Raw genomic sequence first — 18236 nt, 5'->3', positions numbered from 1 at the left:
TGATAATGATGAACCTACTAAGGATGAATTATTTGACATGCTAGAAGATGCTAAAGAACACTTTGACATTAAGAGAAGAGAAGGCAAGAGCTTGAATAAGGAGGTAAAAGCCCTTAAGCAAGCCCTTGATGAGCTCAAAGCAACTCATGAGAAGCTAGAGGAAGCCCATGAGAAGCTTGGCAAAGCTCACAAAAAGCTTGAAAAAGCTCATTCTTCTTTGCTTAAAGAGCAAAGTAAAAAGAAGCATGTTGAAACTTGCAATGTAGGTTTAACTTGTGATATAATTGATGAATCACTATCTATGCCTATCATTGTTGCTCCTACTAACCCTTCTTATAGCACTTCCACTTCTACCTCATCTAGTAGTGATGGTCTCACTTGTGATAACTCACTAGTGGTTGAGAATGAGAACCTCAAGAAGAAAGAGAAAAACAAAAAGCTCAAGGCAAAGGTATAAACCATAGGAGCTATTTTGTTTTGGTGATCAAGACACTTAGAGAGTGTGATCACATTTAAGTTTGATAGCCGTACTATTAAGAGGGGTGAAACTCGTATCGGAATGCGGTTATCAAAGTGCCACTAGATGCTCTAACTCATTGCAATGCATTTAGGATCTAGTGGAGTGTTAACATCCTTGAAAATGTTTCTGAAAATATGCTAACACATGTGCACAAGGTGATACACTTGGTGGTTGGCACATTTGAGCAAGGGTGGAGAAGCTAGAAGTGAAATGGAGTTGGTCGCAATGATGCTGGCGTCGATCAACTGACCGGACACTGGGTCGCTCTACGACTGGACGCTGAAGGACTATGTCCGATCATGCAGTCGGTCGGCATAGTGATTAGGGTTAAGCACCGGACGCTGGGCTGTGTCTGGTCAAGCTTGACTGGACACGTCCGGTCAGCAAAAATACGTTTTGGACCCTTACTGTAAATGACCAGACGCTGAGGGTCCAGCATCCAGTCAGCTCTGTCTGAGCGTCCGGTCAACATGTCGACCGTTGAGATCAAATGTTCACTGATTGAACACAGGAGACACGTGGCCGCCATCGGGCGACCGGACGCTGAGGAGCAGCATCCGGTCAGTTGGACCGGAGCGTCCGGTCAGCTCGTGTTATGCCTAGTGAAGGGGTATAATGGCTCTATTTCATGGGGGCTTCTATTTAAGCCCCATGGCTAGTTGTAGCTCAAAAACTTTGGCCATTTTCATTGACATAGCAACCTTGTGAGCTTAGCCAAAGCCCTCCCACTCATCTCCATCATTGATTCATCGTCATAGTGAGATTGGGAGTGAATCCAAGTGTATTGCTTGAGTGTTTGCATCTAGAGGCACTTGGTGTTCATGTTTCACTGCGGGATTTCACTTGTTACTCTTGGTAGTTGCAGTCACCTAGACGGCTTGGAGCAGCGAGGATCGTTGAGCTGGACATTGGTGATTGTCTCTAGCTCCGATCGTGGTGATTGTGAGGGGTTCTTGACCTTTCCCCAGCGGAGCGCCAAAAGGTACTCTAGTGGATTGCTCGTGGCTTGTGTGATCCTCATCTTGTGTTAATTGTGCGGCACCCTATTGAGGGTTTGGCATGTGAAGCCAATTAGCGCATGAACCTCCAAGTGAGTGAATCACCACAATGAGTAGCTTGCCGGCAAGCAAGTGAACCTCGGTAAAAAATCTTTGTGTTCATTATTGATTCTGAGGTGATTGGTCTTCATTGTTGTTCATCTTTGTGATTGATTGGTTCCTTCATCTACACGGCGGTATAACCTTCTTGATTACTCTCTTTACTTTATCGCAAACTAGTTGACAAGCTCTTTAGTATAGCTAGTTGTGAGAGCTTGCTTGCTTGGTTGGTATGGCTCTTTAGTTAGCCTTTGAGAGCACACTAACATAGGGTAGTGTCATAGCTATTGTGTGAATAGATACTATCTAAACTAGAATTGTGGTAGGTGGCTTGCATTTTGAGTAGGCTAGCGTAACCCTTGCTTCGCCTCATAATTGTCTAACTATTTTGTTAAGTGTTGTTGTAGAAATTTTTATTAGGCTATTCACCCCCCTCTAGCCATTAGGACCTTTCAACTGGTGTCCACGCGCCTCCACCTGGTGGGCGGCCTCCGCGCACCTCCATCGGTGGCTGGCGGCACACCCGCATGCCCCATCTCCGACACCTGCGCGCCCCCTACAACAGCTGGGCGAACCCTGCCCCACTTCGCCACCTCTTCATCGGCGATGATCACCCACCAGGTATTCTTACTCCCTTCTCTCCCCTTCCTTCCTTTGGAAAGCCGAGCACCCCAAACCCTAAGCAATTTGAACTTGGATTTGACCCAGTTATAAGTAGTATATACATGATTCCTACTAGCTTCGAGTTTTCGCAAAAATCATCGGGTGCACACATCCTGGGTTTACTCTTGTGTGCATCCATGCTACTGTTGTTTAGGTAATTAGGCCTACAATGTAGACTAGACTTTGGATGGAAGCAAAGTATAATTAGGCAATATTTTCAATTTCTATTATGGGCAGTGAAAACATAAACCTTTTTTATGTTTTCCATGTTCTGTTGTGCTAGTTTGGTTAACTCAAGCTGTATGTCTTTCCTTTGTTATAAGTTGGAGTCACTATTCAAGTATTCACCCTATCATTTGGAATCATGGCTTGCTCAAACTTTGAAAAAAAGAATGGCACGCATCATGAAAACCGTTATACCTTTTCGCTCTACATGACTATGGTTTGGTTTGATATGGTATACACGTGTCGGTTCACATCATAATGGACGGCTACTTCCAAGATGTTTATCTAGGAAGCATAGGACATGACCTCAACACTAACCATACAACACGTAATCCTAATTGGTCGAGTACTCGAGTGGGTGTCAATATGGAATAAACTATTTGCTGCCCTTGTTTCTAGTTTGTTTGGCCACTCTATTTTACTTTTAGGGAACTTGCAATAATATATCTGTCGCTCTTGTTTTTCTTCTTTTCTAGGTTGTTGGGCTAAGCTCATGAACATATAGGGGTGGGCTTCACTGTTTGCATTGATTTTAGCCTACATTAGGCCAGTGGTGTAGTCAGGATTTGTAGCTAGGGCTATTCATTGCTTTAAAAAATTTTAACTGCTATGAATGTAACATAACGATATACAAATATATGAATTTTGAATCAGTAATATGATTAGGTTAAAAAGGACAACATCATAAAATTAAATAGATGAGTCTAGCTTGCTTAAAATAGATTATAGATTACATAGCTATAATAGCTGAAAAACAGTACGTCGCTACTTCCTCCTATCAAGCTTGTTGTGTCTTCTAATAACCATGAAAGTGTTGATTATCTCATCTTCCTTTAATCATAAGAAAATATCTCGTTCAAAAAAGCGACTAGATAATCACCCAAAAGGCTATCTCCACTCTTTTTCATGGTTCACAAATCTGCAAGAGAATTATACTATCCCAGTAACCCCAATGTTGCATAAAAAAGCCTATACATACAATTGAAATGAAATAGAACGCACTCTAAGTCTAGAACCTAATTAAATCAGTTTTGCGTGCCTAATTTAATGGCTGATCGCTCCTGCTCTTAGCTCTATTTAGGGCTTATTTGCTTATATATACAACCAAAAGAACCGAATGCATGGATACATTTTAGTATTTTAAGAATAAATAATAAGACATAATAAAATTATAAGTTGCAGCCTAGAACGAACTATAAATTAGTTGTGGGCTGTGGGGTGGGTAGGTTTGGTAAATTGATTTGTTGCATGCTTTGCCTTGACTCATAACTAGTGTGAGTTCATTTGTGCCTCATGTCTGACTACACACATTGATGTCAATGCCCATTTCTGCATGTTGTTACCAATACCACTTAATTCCACTGCAAGTTCACCATTCACCATGCTAGATGCACGTTGTGTGCCACCTATGACTTTGTGAGCTTCTTTTTCTGTTGTCTGCCAGTAATTTGCCTAACAAAAGTTCTAACATATGCACAAGGCTCTATAGTGATATATATTCTTCTTACATTGTCATTTGTCGGTATTATGATGATCCTCAAGTTTTAGTAAAAATTAAAAATACACTATTGTTGTTGGCAAATTTCCAACTATTTTTCTACTGTTTATTGTGTTTGCTAACTGAATGTGCATAAGACAATGCCTATGAATCTCTCTTACTATGTGGCTAGTGGCTACTAATCTTCTCTGTACTTGTTGTCTTCTATGTACTCCTCTTCTACTACTACTCTCCTCTACTCCTCTCCTCTCCTAAGCAGTTGTTGCTTTTTTTGCTACTTCTACTATTTCCCTACTACTATTGTTTACTACTTCTACTTTTGTCTTCTATCAACTACTTGTACTTCTGTCAACTAATTCTACTACTTTCCTACTACTCTGCCTATCATATTAGGAAGATATTAAGCATATGATGTTCATTTGTGATCAAGCAAAGTCAGTATGGCAGCTGTTGCTTTTTTTGGGAAGCAGCACCTGCTTTTTTTTGCTAAATCTCCCTCTCCTCTATTTTTGCCACCTTTCCTATCCTCTATGTTCTGGAAGCAGCAACTGTTTTTTTTACACTTTTCCTCTCTATGTTTGTTAAGCAGTTGTTGCCGTTTTTTTGCCAAATTTCCCCTCTCATCTCCTCTCCTTTGTTTTGCCGATGATGAAATTGTCCAAGTCCATACATTATATAGAATATGAGCTGATGATCAAGAACTTGTGAGGAACTTGGCATCATTAGCAGCCGCCCCTACATTACCTTCTCCTCTCTTCTCTGTTATGATGCCTTGATGCTCCAAGTTCATGATCAAATGATGATTGACATGTTTCTAAGGCCTCTACTACTGTTACTACTCATTTTTTTATATATTATTGTTTTATAGGACTAGTTTGGTTTATAGACCTTTTTATTTCATATACCTTCTCGCGTACCTAAAGCACACTTTCTTGCATCTATTAGAACAAAGCGCGAAATAATGACGCAGACACTAGACAGTGCAGCCCGATGCCCCGAGCATGATGAGCAGCCAACCTATGAGGAGCAAGCACTAGAGGACCAGCTTACTTAGGAATAGTTCGATAACGAGGTAGAAAAGGATCTAGAAGTGATGCTTACTCAGGAGCAGTGTGACGAGGAGGAAGGGGGAGCAGGAGAGGCTGCTGAAGGCGAAGAAGAAGATGATGATGATGACTTAGAAGAGAGATATGAAAGTCCTGAGGATCCTTTCCCACATGAAGCCAGAAGGAGGCCAACGGAGGAAGATTTGGACAAGGATTTTGACCCAAACAAGGAGGTAGGAAAAAAGCCTTAGCTTGTAAATTTTGCTAAAACTTTGGCTATGTTACCTCTGCTAACACTTTGACCTGTCGTATATATAGGTCCCTCTTGAAACTCGGAAAAGACATCGTCGATGTCCGTGACATCTCGCTGGACAAGATGAAGTAGAGGAAAGGAGAGCAGAGGCAACAACCACAGAGATGGATCACAATGCCTCTGCTCCACAACCTCAAGACACAACCACAACTACCAAACCTAAGAGGAAACAAGGGGATAGAAAAGGAAATCTATATCCAGATAAGGCATGCTATGTGATAACGGAGGTCAGGCCAGCAGGGGAGATCCTTGAGCCGAAGGAATTAAGAGGGCGATTCTGTAATGCGATCGGGGCCCTAGTAAGAGATAAATTGAACCCAGCAATCCCTAACTGGAAAGAGGTAACAGAGAACAAAAAGAATGAACTATGGGATAGGCAGCTGAAGCTCAATTTTAGATTTCTAGAGGGTAAGCACGAACTGGTAAAAAAATACTTTCAGGATGATGGGAGAGTCATTCCAACGTTGGAGGTCAGAGCTCAACACGAAGTATATCCAAAAGGGGTTAATTCCCTTCAATGAGTTCGGCAAAATAACTCCTAGTCAATGGGAGGAGCTTGTGGCTCAGAAGACTTCACCGTAGGCATTGGAGCTCAGTGCTCATAACACCGAGCTAGCAAAGAGGAACAAACACCACCATCATCTAGGCCCCGGTGGCTACTATGCCAAGGAAGAGCAGTTTAGGAAGATGGACGAAGAGGCTGCAGTTACTAGGAATATCGATGTGACAAATTTGAAGGTACGCTCAAGAAATTAGATATATGCATGGAGTACAGAATCATCTGACGGTAATCTTAAGTTTGATATGCCGGAGACCCAAGAGGTAGTATCAAGGATATAGAAATATGCTGAAGACAAGGAGAAGGGCTCATTCAATCCTTCTAGAGAGAGGGATGAGCTTAGCCTTGGCTTGGGAAACAAGGAGCACATAGGCCGCACCAGGGGGCTAGGGAAAAGGACAACCTAGAAGCAAGGATTCAAAGAGGACAGGCACATGTACAAGAAACATGGCAGAGACCGAGAGACTAGTCTTGAGCTCCAAGTAAAGGCTCTAGTTGTGAAGGCGCTGGAGGAGCAAGGACTATCTATGGAGCCACGGATATTAGTGATGCCATCGGGAGAACTGGCATTAGTTGGCAGCCCTCTGAAAGTTCCTAGTAGCCAAGGTTCCACTGCAGGCACAACCCCCATCGATCACATACGGGAACCAACTAGTTGCACCTTGGTGTTTCTTAGTGGCTGGCAGAACACTATGATGGAGGTGGCAACAGGTGTGGCACATCCTCCCGGTGGCTTACACCACAATAATAAGATACCATATGGCTAGGATGAACTGACCCTTGTAGTCTATCCTCCACTGCATGCACCTTAAGGTTGCGACATACATTGCCCTGGCTTTCAAAAATCTCCAACAACACTCTACTATATGGCTACCATACAACTTCGAGTAAGTTCAACTCTATACTTAAAGCTTTGTTTGATATATTTTATTCGATGCAAAAGAGCTTATCTAGTTCTATGATTAAATCCATGCAGCAACTACTGGATTTGTATAGCCGTCGATGTCGGGAGGAGCATGGCATGGGTCTTTGATTCAATAGATAGGGACCCGGTGACATACAAAGACTTCATATCGATTCTCAAGACGTATACATATCGACAATCCTCATTAGCTTATATGTTTGTATACGTACTTATAACGTTCACTTTTGGATTCGAACAAGTTGTATTTGCTCAAATAATTCGAACATGGCATTTAGGTTCTATGTCACTAATCATCACGGAAGGCATGATCCAGCAAGGAAGAAAAAGATGGCTATAAAAACACTATGTGCGGTAAGTGTAACTTACTTCTTTAGTACTCCATTACATGGTTGTCAAAAGCATTACTTAACATTTTCATATGCAAAACACACAGTGCCCCAAGCAGAAGCCTGGGAGTGTACATTATGGATACTATATATGTTCTATGATAAGTAACACCGGTGCCTACAGGAGACACCCCTTAAAGGTAAGTTTGAACCTATTCACCCGTAGTATAAAAACTTCGTACATGGTATGAAATACTAAACCAAAACTTGTTCTCTTGTAGTGGAGAGAAGAGAAAGGAATGAAAAGAGATCCATACAAGGATGATCAATTCTTAGAGCTCGTTGGTGACCTTTGCAACTTCATATTGGACCAGATTGTACATGTCAAAGGTGCCTACCATGACCAAGAGTCTGAGTTAGATACAAATCCTCAGTACCAACATCTTGGTGAGACTGAAAGGCTAGCTCTAGGACGTTGATAACAATGTGTATGGAATTTGTATATTTAATGATAGATTGTATATATTCTTGTGAATTGGAATTATAATTATAGTTTATATAATACTCTTGTGCTTGTAGTCACGGTCGCGGGGCATTCAGCAATGCGAATGCGGTTTGGAACGTTGGTCGCGGAGCGTTTGGCAATGCGAACGCTGGTCGTGGGGCATTTGGCAACGTGAACGCGGTTCGGAACGTTGGTCGCGGGGCATTCGGCAACACGAACGTGGTTCGGAACGTTGGTCGCGGGACGTTCGGCAACGCGATTTTGAATTGTAAATTTGAATTTTTTTGGCGAGAAAACGTACTGTAGGGGCGGTTCAACCGCCCCTACAAACAGGTATTTGTAGGGGCAGCTGGTACTACAGCCGCCCCTACAAATCAATTTGTAGGGGCGGCTGGTAATACGAGCTGCCCCTACAAATAGATTTATAGAGACGGCCTGGGAACCGCCTCTACAAATGCATGATTTGTAGAGACGATTCGGTAGGGGCGGCTGGCCAAACTGTCCTTACAAAGGGTTACGAGCCGCCCCTAAAAATCGATTCTATAGTAGTGAGTTCCAATGGTTAACTTCCAATGGCTAAGAAAGTAGCCATTCTACTGAACACTCTGGTGCAAGGAGCTTGCACTAGAGAGTTTTGGTGAGTACAACTGCCCAAAGTCACCAAAAACAACCCTCTCTAGTGTTTTCCCTGGTGACACTTCCGGTGTCAGCAAAGAGTCCCCATGAGTTAGTTTGAACTTGGTGTGTTGTTAGCCGGCACTGTTACTAAACTCATGTGCCTCACGTCCAGTGAGTACCAGAAGTCAACATAGTTGCGCTAAATTTCAACAGAGAATTGCACATAGAATGTAAACTCTGATGACCTCACCAGAGAGTTCTAGTGAGTGCTTTTCAGGACACTAGAGATAATCAGACTGGTCTGAGTGATACATTAACTTCCAGTGCACCCTAGCTGGTGTCCACTGGACAATTCTAGATAGTGCAAAGCCACTTCACCGAGTGCCTTTCTCAAACAGTTTTCACAAGCATGCTAACTACAAATGTGTTTCATCTTGAATACCAACAGTACTTAACCACCGAGTTAGCATTTTCAAAAAGATTTTTCACGTCACTAGGTCTAATGCATATGCAAGTTAATCAACACCTAGTGGAACTAAACAACTATAATCGCATTAGAGTTTCTCTCTTAATAATACGGCTATATCATAAACACTAATACAAAAAATGTTTGTAGCAACGGAATAATTTTTTTGTAGGGGTGGCTGATGATGGAGCCGCCTCTACAGTGGGCGTGCTCGGGACCCACGAGACCCGCCACCCCTATAAATGGCATAGTAAGAGCGGTTGGTGATACGAGCCGCCCCTACAAATGGGTCGATTTGTAGGGGCGCCTGGTATTACCACCCGCCCCTGCTATGTCCATTTGTAGCAGCGGCTGAATCACCAGCCACCCCTATAAATGTTCGTTGTATATATAGCGGCCACCTTTATGAAAATTGTCTCTCCCTCCTCTCTCAGTCTCTCTCCTCTTCGCTCCCTCTCTCCCTCGATGCGGACTAGGGCGGCGGCTACGGCCGCCTTTCTCCACCTCCTCCCCCCATTGCGTCATTCTATGCCAGTCGGTCCCTCGCGCGGTGGCCGCTGGTGTGCCTCCCACCCCGCTAGCCAGCATGAAGTGCGGCGTTAATATCTCCCCTCCCATCTTCAGGTCTCCTTCACCCCCAATCTCCAATTCCTCCTCCTCCGGATTTCGCATTCAACACACAGCGTAGGTGAGCCCCCTCCCCCGATCCACCCTTCCCTTCCCCTCTCCCTCCCCATCCCTGGCAGATCTAGATTTGAGCCCCCTTGCGCTCTCAGATCTCTCTGCCCCTGATTTCCTTCTCTTCGGGGGGCAGCGAGCACATGATCTGCCTGGCCAACCCGCACGGTTGGGGCTAGATCTGGTCGGTTCAGATCTACAGCGCCGACCGCCTAGACATGCTAGGGTGTCTCATGATCCGTTGTGTGGCTAGGGTTTGTGGGGAGAGATCTGAGAGGGGAACGAATGAACGGGGTGATGATTGTGTAGGTGGTGAAGGAAGGGGAGCCGCCACAGAGGGAAAGATGGGGCTCACGTTCGGGAAGCTCTTCAGCCGGCTCTTCGCCAAGAAGGAGATGCGGATCCTCATGGTTGGCCTCGACACCACCGGTAAAACCACCATCCTCTACAAGCTCAAGCTCGGCGAGATTGTCACCACCATCCCCACCATCGGTGAGCCCCACTCGTGTGCCCTTCATGCGTTGTTGGATCATGTTCGATTCCTATGTTGGTGGATATGTTCAATTCAGTTGTGAAAGAATAGGTTAGAACTATTTTGTATTTTCCCATGTTGCTAAAGGTTTTGGTCTCTATGATGATCTATATTTGCTTACATACCACCACCAGATAGTAGTTTGTTAATATGTGACTGAAAGCATCTAGGCCCCTAGTTGGGTTTCGGTGATTAATGACAATACGTGATTACTATGACTAACATGTGTTTTGCAGAGGCAATTAAGTTATGTCATGGTAATGGAGAGCGATTGGACTATCATGGTGGTCATGCCCCTACTGATGGAAATCATTTTGATTTTCAAAGGATGAACGACAAGGTTAAGGATGGACTAGTTCTAAGTGTTGATTGGAGTGGAAGAGACACTTAGAGTAGTTTAGGACTTTGTTTTTCCTTTGGCCATATTATTAAGGGGGTATGGATGGGTAGCTTGACCTAGGTGAGTCTAGTGAGTTAGGTGTGGTGCATACTTGCTAAATCTAGCACTAGGTAGCTCCTAAGAAGCCCTTAGATCCATTGGAGCAAACATCATTCACATATGATCGAAAGTTGGAAGTGAATGGAGGGTCAAATACTGACCAGACGTTGGCTTTGGGTGACTGGACGCTGGTGCAGAGTCCGGTCAATTCATTTGATCAAGGTGAAATTGTCTAGTGCGACCGGATGCTGAGAGGTGAAGTGACCGGATGCTGAGTCCCAGCGTCCGGTCGACTCCAGTAAGGTTCCAGAGAGGGAAAATCATGACCGGATGCGTCTGGTCAGTGTTGACCGGACGCTGTCTAGCGTCTGGTCACATTTTAAACGCTGGAGTTCAGGAAGAACTAACCGGAGCGTCTCGTCAACATGACCGGAGCGTCCGGTCATCCCGTAGAAGCACATAACGGTTCATTTTTCAGCCATGGTTATAAATACTTCCTCCATTCGTGTGTGGGGGTACTTTTGCTCATTCCAACAGCTGAGAAACACCTTTGTGAGTGCTAAGAAGAGCAAGGTCCTAGTGAGGTGATTGAGATTTGAGAATCCCAAAGAGAGCCCTCATTAGTGAGATCAAGAGTAGCAAAGTGTGCATCCACCCTTCTCATTAGGCTTGTCGTGGTCAAGTGAGAGTTTGTGCTTGTTACTCTTGGTGATCGCCATCATCTAGACGGCTTGGTGGTGATTGGGAGTTTGGTGATCATCCGGCGGAGCTTGTGGATGACCCAACTCAAGTTATGAGCGGTTGTGGGTGATTCACCGCGATGAAGTGTCAAAGAATTAACACGTAGAGAGCACTTGATCCTTGCGCAGATCAAGGGGGAGCTACACCCTTGCACGGGTGCTCCAATGAGGACTAGTGGGGAGTGGCGACTCTCTGATACCTCGGCAAAACATCACCGCATTCCTCCTTCTCTATTTACTTTGAGCATTTACTTTGAGCAATTCAATTCTTGTCATTTACATCATAGAATTACCATGCTAGAATAGGATTAGAACATAGGTTGCTAAACTTTTGTGCGGTAGATCAATAGAAACACTTTCTAGGCACAAGGGGTCACTTGGGCCAACCATAGGACTTAATTATTGCAAAGAAATTTAGAATTAGCCCAATTCAACCCCCCCCCTCTTGGGCATCTTGATCTTTTCAATTGGTATCAGAGCCTCGTGCTCACATATTTAGGCTTAACCGCATAGAGAAAGATGTCTCACGGGGATGGACCTCCTCCTATCTTTGAGGGGGATGATTTTCCATATTGGAAAATCCGCATGGAGGCGTATTTAGAAGCTCTAGATATTGGAATACTTAGAGCCGCCTCACAAGGCTTCCCAAAACCTTGGGATGCTACACACCTACAAGGTGATGAGGTGAATTACAAAAATGGAATGCAAAGGCTTGAAACACCATCTTTAGAGGCCTTTGCAAAGATGTGTTCAATCGGGTGAGGAACCACAAAGAGGCCCATGCACTATGGTCGACCGTTTGTGCGCTCCACGAGGGAATAAAGAGTCAGCATGAGGAACGCTATCATCTTGTCATGAAAAAGCTTAACTCTTTTGAGATGCTTCCCAAAGAATGTGCTAATAAAATGTATTCACGCTTGAATATTCTTATAGAGGAAGTCAATGGGCTTGGACTCACTCAAATACAACCATCTGATGTTATAAGAAAGATCTTGGGTGTCCTTCCCATTGATAAATAGGGGCATATTGTGACCGTGTTTCATCAAGGTGATCTTTTCACCGCTACACCAACACAAATCTTGGGAAAGATCAATGCTCATCACATCACACCATAAGATGGCTCATCCTCTACTAAGAAGAAAGAAAAAGACTTAGCATTCAAAGCCAGCCAAGAGAAGGGCAAAGCAAGTGATGATGAAGTTGATGATGCAAGCCTTGCTCTCATGGTGAAAAGAACCACCAAGAAGCTAAAGAAGCTCAACAAGAGTGGCATCAAGTTCGATGGCAAGAAGAAGTTCTTCACAAGCTCTAGAAGGAAGCCAATCTCTGAGATGGATTGCTATAATTGTGGAGAACTTGGTCATCTTACACATCAATGCACAAAGCCCAAGAAAGACAAGTACAAGAACAAGTACAAGGGCAAGAAAGATGACTCAAGCAATGAAGAAGAAGATGAGAAGAAGAAAAATAAGCCATACAAGAAGAGAGATAGCAAGAAGAAGGACTTCCATAAGAAGAAGAAAAGTGAAAAGGCATACATCGTCGGTGATTGGCTCATAGACATTGATTCATCTAGTTGCTCATTCGATGATGATAGTGACAACGAGAAGGTAGCCGCCATTGTTATTGACTCTTCATCATCTTCACCACCACCACCACCATCATCCCCTACACACCTATGCCTTATGGCCAAGGGTGATCGCAAGGTATCAAATGATGATAGTAGTGGTGATGAACATGCTAGCAATGATGATAGCGATAGTGATGATGATGAATATGAATTACATTCTTATGATGATCTTGTTAAATTGCTAAATCAATACACTAAGATCATTAGAAAGAGTAGAGCTAAGAATGAAAAACTAGAGGCTAAGAATGATTCACTTTTAGCAAAATGTGATATAGCCGAAAAGGCTAGTGTTGAGCTTAGAGAAGCAAATGATGCTATATCATCCAAACTCAAGGAGCTCAAATGTTCTAAGAAAGAGTTTAAAGATAAACTTGAGGGGATGCACAAAGAGCTCATCACTAGCCACAACAAGCTAAAAGAAGAATATACTACTCTTAAGATTAATCATGATAATCTTGTCATTGCTCAAGAATTTCTATCCAATGAGCCACATGATGCTACTAACAATGTTGTTAAAACTGATATAGCTACATCATGTGGTGATTTGATCATTGAGAGCATTGAGCAGAGTTCTAGTAGCAAGGGCAAGCAAGTGGTTGAGGCCGATGATTATGATGAGTTTGTCAAGCTCAAGAATGACAATGAAAACTCAAGAAAGATCTTGAAGAGCTCAAGACAACCAACACCATAGTGCTTGAAACTAGTGATCATGATGGTGACTTGATTCTTGAGAATGAGAAGCTCAAAGAAGAGAACATGAAGCTCAAGCAAGAGAAAAATAATGATGCACTCAAGGAAGAGAACAAGAAGCTCAAGTTAGAGAAAGAGCATCTCAAGATTGGATTGAGCAAGTTCACAAGAGGCAAGAAATCTTCAAAGTGAGCTGCTAATGAACACCGTCATGAAGATGGATAGAAGTGGCATTGGGTACATGACAAACAAAGAGAAGAAGGCTCAAGCTCAACAACAACAAAAGCCAAAGCCAAAGAAGTGTTTTGAGTGTGAACAAGAAGGCCACTTTGCCCATGAATGCCAAACTCCACCACCACAACCCTTGCCCAAGCATGCTAGACCTTTTGCCTTCAATGCTCATTACATGCTTAGAAAGGATTCTAGTGGAAAGATGAAAGTCATGTTCTTAGGACCTCCAAACAAGAATAGGCCTAAGAAAATTTGGGTTGTAAAGTCACTTGTTGAGAAGGTGAAGGGCCCTCAACAAGTTTGGGTTCCTAAAGCTTGATCTCTTGTGTGTAGGTGAACTACAAGACCGGTGGAAGTCATTGGGTTATTGATAGTGGTTGCACACAACATATGACTGGTGATCCTCATATGTTCATCTCACTAGATGAAGAAGTAGATGGACAAGAAAGAATCACATTTGGAGATAATTCTAAGGGCAAGGTTGAAGGATTGGGCAAAGTGGCAATATCAAATGATCATTCTATCTCAAATGTGCTCTATGTTGCTTCATTGAGCTTCAACTTGCTATCCGTTGGACAATTGTGTGATCTTGGCTTCTAATGCTTGTTCACCAAGAAGGAAGTTGTCGTATCTAAGAAGGATGATGATCAAGTGATATTTAAAGGATTTAGATACAACAACCTATACTTAGTGGATTTCACCTCTGAAGATGCTAACTTGAAAACATGCCTATTCACCAAAACAACACTTGGGTGGCTATGGCATAGAAGACTTGCTCATGTTGGGATGAGCTCACTCAAGAAGCTAATGAAGAATGATTTGGTGAGAGGGTTGAAGGATGTGAAGTTTGAGAAGGACAAGCTTTGTAGTGCATGTCAAGCCGGCAAGCAAGTTGCAAATACTCATCCAACAAAAGTTTGGACTCTTGAAGAGTGGCCAAAAGGTGCAAGAGTCATTGGAACAAAGTGGGTGTTCTGCAACAAGCAAGATGATCAAGGTGTAGTTGTGAGGAACAAGACAAGACTAGTTGCAAAGGGGTTCTCTCAAGTTGAAGATTTGGATTTTGGAGAGACCTTTGCACCGGTTGCAAGACTAGAAGCCATTCATATCCTCCTTGTATATGCATCACATCATGACATGAAACTATATCAAATGGATGTGAAAAGTGCATTTTTAAATGGCTTTATTAATGAACTAGTCTATGTTGATCAACCTCCCGGGTTTGAAGACCCTAGATATCCTAATCATGTTTATAGGTTATCCAATGCGTTATATGGGCTTAAGCAAGCCCCAAGAGCTTGGTATGAGCGCCTTCGGGACTTCCTTATTGAGAAGGGCTTCACCATTGGAAAGGTCGACACCACACTATTCACCAAGAAGCTTGATGGGTATATCTTCATTTGTCAGGTGTATGTTGATGATATCATATTTAGATCATCAAATGAAGATTCTTGCAAAGAGTTTGGTGAATTGATGTCGAAGGAGTTTGAGATGTCAATGATTGGAGAGCTTACATTCTTTCTTAGTTTTCAAGTCAAGCAAATGAGAGAAGGGATTTTCATCTCTCAAGAGAAATATACAAATGATCTTCTCATGAGATTCAAGATGGATGAATGCAAGCCAATCAAGACACCAATGACAACTAATGGACATCTCGACCTAGATGAGGGAGGTAATGATGAGGACATCGCCATGCTGGACACACCGACGCCATGGTCTTCCCCAAGTTGCAATTCGTTCTCAACTCAGCTACCACGTCGCCCTCGGATTCAGCAGACATGTCATCACTATTTCGGTCATAACTTTCTCATACAACATCGAAATGGGCCATTCTTGGATGCGTTGGAAAGGGGACGACGACGCCATCATTTTGGATCTGGTCCCTAGCTCCAGAAGGTCCTATGGATCATTCTAGTGTGACCACGGCAAGGTGCTACGTCACCTATTTAGGGCCAACTTGGCCATGTATCGTGTCGGGCCTTAAGCCCAAGTTGTGGGCGCCCAATCCCTGGCCGTCCCCTAACCCTAGGTCGAGTCTTAGACTATAAACATAGCTGCCGCCGCTGCTACACAATTGGGTTTTGTTTAAGTTTAGTTTTCCATCGAGAAACTAAATCGTTCATTGTAACTATGGTGATAAATCCTTTTATAGTGATCCAGGGCCCCCGTTCTTGATCTCCTCCACTATGTCGATTAGTCCTTTGGAACCGAGTTCTTGAATCCTCTATTGATATTCGCGTCATTCATATTTGCAATTTTAGATTGCGTGTTTTACCTTCTTGCTTGTGCTCTTCGATTCGCTTGCAGGAAAAGCCTTCTTGGCGAGGTCAATCAAGTTGTGCTTGGTTGATAACCAACGGAGCAGTGGTGTAATGGTTGCAGGGTTCGAATCGCGTCTGATTTGAAGCCTGGATCGCCAACTGTCGAGATCTCCACAAAATCGAACTTACCGGCTACCTCTAGGAAGATCGGGCCTGTACTCATCAATTGGTATCAGATATTTCAGGTTTACCGCGAGGTATAATCTCGTTTGCCTTAGATTCATATTTGTTCATTACCTAGAGTCCACAAAAAGCCCAAAAATATTTCAATTTCCGCTGTCCTATCGCCCTTTGTGCCTTTGCAATTTCGTTTCAGATTCATGTTGTTGAGTTTGTGTCCAGTGGTCGAGTCTTGTTGCTGGTTTAGGATTGTGTTCATGGTCGTAGTTCAATCGACCGTTGCTGTGATTTTTGTTTTCCGTCCGCTATCCCATCCACTGTTCCCAAACAACAAGTCGAAGCCACCACATTACTCGACTTGCCCCGCTAGCCGCCTTGTGTAACTTCTCGCCGCCGCGCAAACCCTAGATAGGTTGATAGCCGCTCTTATTTTGCCTGCATCGCAGCCCTCCTTACATCATCAAGGCGAATACCTACTTGCTGTTAGTCACAGTGACGATCCTGTGATCGGTGTTAGAGTTTAGGGACGCTTTGCCCTAACTGCCGCCGCCGTGTTGTGCCTTCGGAAAACATACCTTGAGATACCTTCGGTAAAATAGGCATAACTTTTCGCTCGTTTATCAGAAAAATCTAAAACTTTTTCAGCAGCATCTTGACACCATTTGGAGCCGACCCAAACTTAGGCTACGCCCTGTTTGGTTTCATCAGAATTGCCAAAAAAATTCGGGAAAATATAGAAAAAAAATTAGTCAAAGTTTTTGCACGCTTTTCAGAGAACGTGCTGAATTTCTAGTAGACCACATCCCACCTTAGTTGTAGGTGCTAATTTTTGTGGTTGCATCTTTTGTGATCCTTGTTCAGAGAAAAGTATATAAAAATAGTGAAAAAAATAAAAAAAAGTTTGTTTCCTACTAGTGCCTTTTGGAAGAATCCAGGAAAAAAATCAGGAAAAACAGAGAAGTCTGGGCTATTTGCTTGTTCTATGAGTCCTTTCGATCGTCCTTTGTTTTCACCTTGTTGCGCTACGTCTCGACATGTCTTAGCCAGCACCTGTGATTTGTACTTTGGATCCGGATTGAACAATCGTTACTCTGCACTCGTTAATTGCTAATCCTTGCTGTCATATTGTGTGCCTACCCATAGCTCCATATATTCTTCTGTCAGCACAGGTTCATCTTGCAACTGTTACCCACGCTCAACAATAGATTGCTTCGCCACTTTGGTTTTGCTCCCTGTTTGGTGTTGGTAAGAATACAGGCAAGACGGTGGTAAGCCGCTTGTGATTTTGCATTCCACTTTCACCACCATCACCACCACCACCACTTCTTTCCTTTTAGTTGATAGAGATAATACTTTGGTGTTGTCTTTTTCTATCTTCTAACCATGGCAGGAACTCCGACGGACTTCAATGAGTGCGTGTCCAAGGGTGAGCTTACAACGTTCATGACTGAACAACGCAATCTTATGACCGAGCTGACGCGCAACGTGAACAATCTAGGTCACCCGCATTGAACAGCTTGAACAACTGCCCTCCACCTTTATCAGTGCTGATGATGAAGATATGGATGCTTTTGGTGATGAAGATGCGTATGCTGACGGTGGTGCCCGTCGCCAGCCTCAACTTCAATCAGTCGCGGTATGGAAGGTAATAATTATGGTAATAATGATCCTTTTGCTAAAATTAAATTTAGTCTACCTCCTTTTGCTGGTAATGTTGATCCAGAGGCATATTTAGATTGGGAGCTTGCTGTTCAACAAAAATTTGATTCTCATAATGTTCCTGCTGAGCATAGAGTTAGACTTGCTACTAGTGAGTTTACTAATTTTGCTTTGATTCTGGTGGAGTGATCTTTGCAATGCCAATAATGCTGCTGCTGTGCCTCAAACTTGGAATGTTTTAAAGCAACGTATGAAATCTCATTTTGTTCCTCCTTATTACCAACAGTGATTTACGTTTGAAACTACAAACTTTAAAACAAGGTGATAAAGGAGTAGAAGCATACTATCAAGAATTGCTTATTGGTTTAGCACGTTGTGGTATAAATGAAGATGATCATGATGCTAGTGCTAGATTTTTTGGTGGTTTAAACCATG

The 18236-nt window shown here is 43.2% G+C and overlaps 1 protein-coding gene across 1 annotated transcript; it reads left to right on the top strand.

The window, feature by feature from the left end:
- Nucleotides 1–5887: 5887 nt before the first annotated feature.
- On the top strand, nt 5888–7852 carry LOC136548657 (uncharacterized). Its single transcript, XM_066540100.1, has 6 exons — nt 5888–6808; nt 6898–7008; nt 7122–7197; nt 7280–7372; nt 7454–7619; nt 7752–7852. Exons 1-6 carry the CDS (start codon nt 6723–6725, stop codon nt 7850–7852), a joined length of 633 nt encoding a protein of 210 aa, XP_066396197.1. The 5' UTR covers nt 5888–6722.
- The last annotated feature ends 10384 nt before the right edge of the window (nt 7853–18236 follow it).

This window comes from Miscanthus floridulus, chromosome 4, assembly GCF_019320115.1.
Source record: "Miscanthus floridulus cultivar M001 chromosome 4, ASM1932011v1, whole genome shotgun sequence".
In the NCBI taxonomy this organism is placed as follows: Eukaryota; Viridiplantae; Streptophyta; class Magnoliopsida; order Poales; family Poaceae; genus Miscanthus; species Miscanthus floridulus.
This window is presented reverse-complemented; position numbering and strand designations above follow the sequence as displayed.

Excerpts from the sequence above, each read along its gene's own strand:
- LOC136548657 (XM_066540100.1), top strand. The coding sequence starts at position 6,723 with ATGCACCTTAAGGTTGCGACATACATTGCCCTGGCTTTCAAAAATCTC. Across the intron at positions 7,009-7,121 it reads TTCATATCGATTCTCAAGAC|GTTCTATGTCACTAATCATC; the intron begins GTATACATATCG and ends CATGGCATTTAG. Across the intron at positions 7,373-7,453 it reads ACAGGAGACACCCCTTAAAG|TGGAGAGAAGAGAAAGGAAT; the intron begins GTAAGTTTGAAC and ends GTTCTCTTGTAG.